Source organism: Etheostoma spectabile, chromosome 4, assembly GCF_008692095.1.
Source record: "Etheostoma spectabile isolate EspeVRDwgs_2016 chromosome 4, UIUC_Espe_1.0, whole genome shotgun sequence".
Classification (NCBI taxonomy): Eukaryota; Metazoa; Chordata; class Actinopteri; order Perciformes; family Percidae; genus Etheostoma; species Etheostoma spectabile.
In genome coordinates, this window is record NC_045736.1 from 2,967,553 (window position 1) to 2,968,665 (window position 1,113).

At 42.2% G+C, this 1,113-nt stretch overlaps 1 protein-coding gene across 2 annotated transcripts in view; it reads right to left on the minus strand.

Annotated features, from left to right (window-relative positions):
• The window catches only part of esyt3 (extended synaptotagmin-like protein 3), a 26,661-nt gene that overhangs the window by 11,443 nt on the left and 14,105 nt on the right, over window positions 1–1,113 (minus strand). For both annotated transcript variants that reach the window (XM_032512926.1, XM_032512927.1), the window contains exons 13-14: window positions 855–917; window positions 477–536 (exon numbers count right to left, since the gene is read on the minus strand). In XM_032512926.1, coding sequence (XP_032368817.1) covers window positions 477–536; window positions 855–917 — 123 coding nt within the window. The remainder of the gene's footprint in view (window positions 1–476; window positions 537–854; window positions 918–1,113) is intronic.

A 1,113-nucleotide genomic window follows, 5' to 3' on the forward strand; every position in this document is an offset into this window, starting at 1 on the left:
AAAGCTAAATAAAAACTTTTCTTTGATATATTGTCTTTTTTTTTAAAGTAACAGTGTGCAATATTGGAAACGACATAAAAAAAGCCACTAATAGCCCTTAATATTGAAAAGTTGAAAACTGAGAATAGTGCAGGGAGTAGATAATCTGCTGTCTGGCTAGATTTTTTTTTTTTAAATGTCCCGTTTGTTCTGGACACACACTGCGCACTCTTGTAACACGGTGATCCGACCAACCAGCGGTCTGCAGGCTTCCACGTCACCTTTTGGTATCGCCTCGGCTCGCTTGGAACCTCGACTGAGGTAGTACTAAAAAAAGTACCTGGTAGCAGATCCCAGGGACTTTTTTTCGTAATGGAAAACCAAAAAAGGCGAGTAGAGTCGAGGCAAGTCAAGTAGACGCCGCGCAGTGGAAAAGCACCATAAGTTCCAGCAAAGTTCTTTCTTGAAGCAACTACTGGAAAGGTGAGGCAGCTTACCCGAGCTTCCTTCGGAGGCTTCCCGGGTTTCTGAAGCTCCGAGATCTCGCTGTGGTCTTTCTGGAGACAAACACAAGAGTACACATCAGCACATTTGCCCATCCATGTTGCATCATCCAGGGTTCTCACAACTTCTTAAACATCAAATTCAAGGAAACAATGTGGCACTGGCATGAGACACGTGCAGACAGCAAAATTTAGCCTATTTATTAACATTCAAAATAACTTAAATTCTATATATATCCCATATATATTTATGTCTATTTTCAAAAACTTTCAAGGCCTTGCTTTTTTACAATCAAATTCACAAATTGTCAAGGATTTTGCGACAATGTGATCATCTGTTCTCAACACCAGTCCCCATTAGAAGCCACTTACTGGTAGGTTTGAGCAATTGTCCAGATACACTGCAAGCATGGCACAGGCAAGGCCGTCTGTAGACTGGAAGAGAGCAATGGCAGAGAGTAATACACGATGTACACCACTGACTGACTGCTGGTCCAATAACTCAAGTAAGTTGCACACAGGGGCAACCTATAATTAAAATAGGCCCAATCCCAAAGTCCGGACTCACAGACTTTGGTGCTTGTTCTCGCAAAATTCGTAAGGGCTTAGGGTTGTCCCAATGTCGAATTTC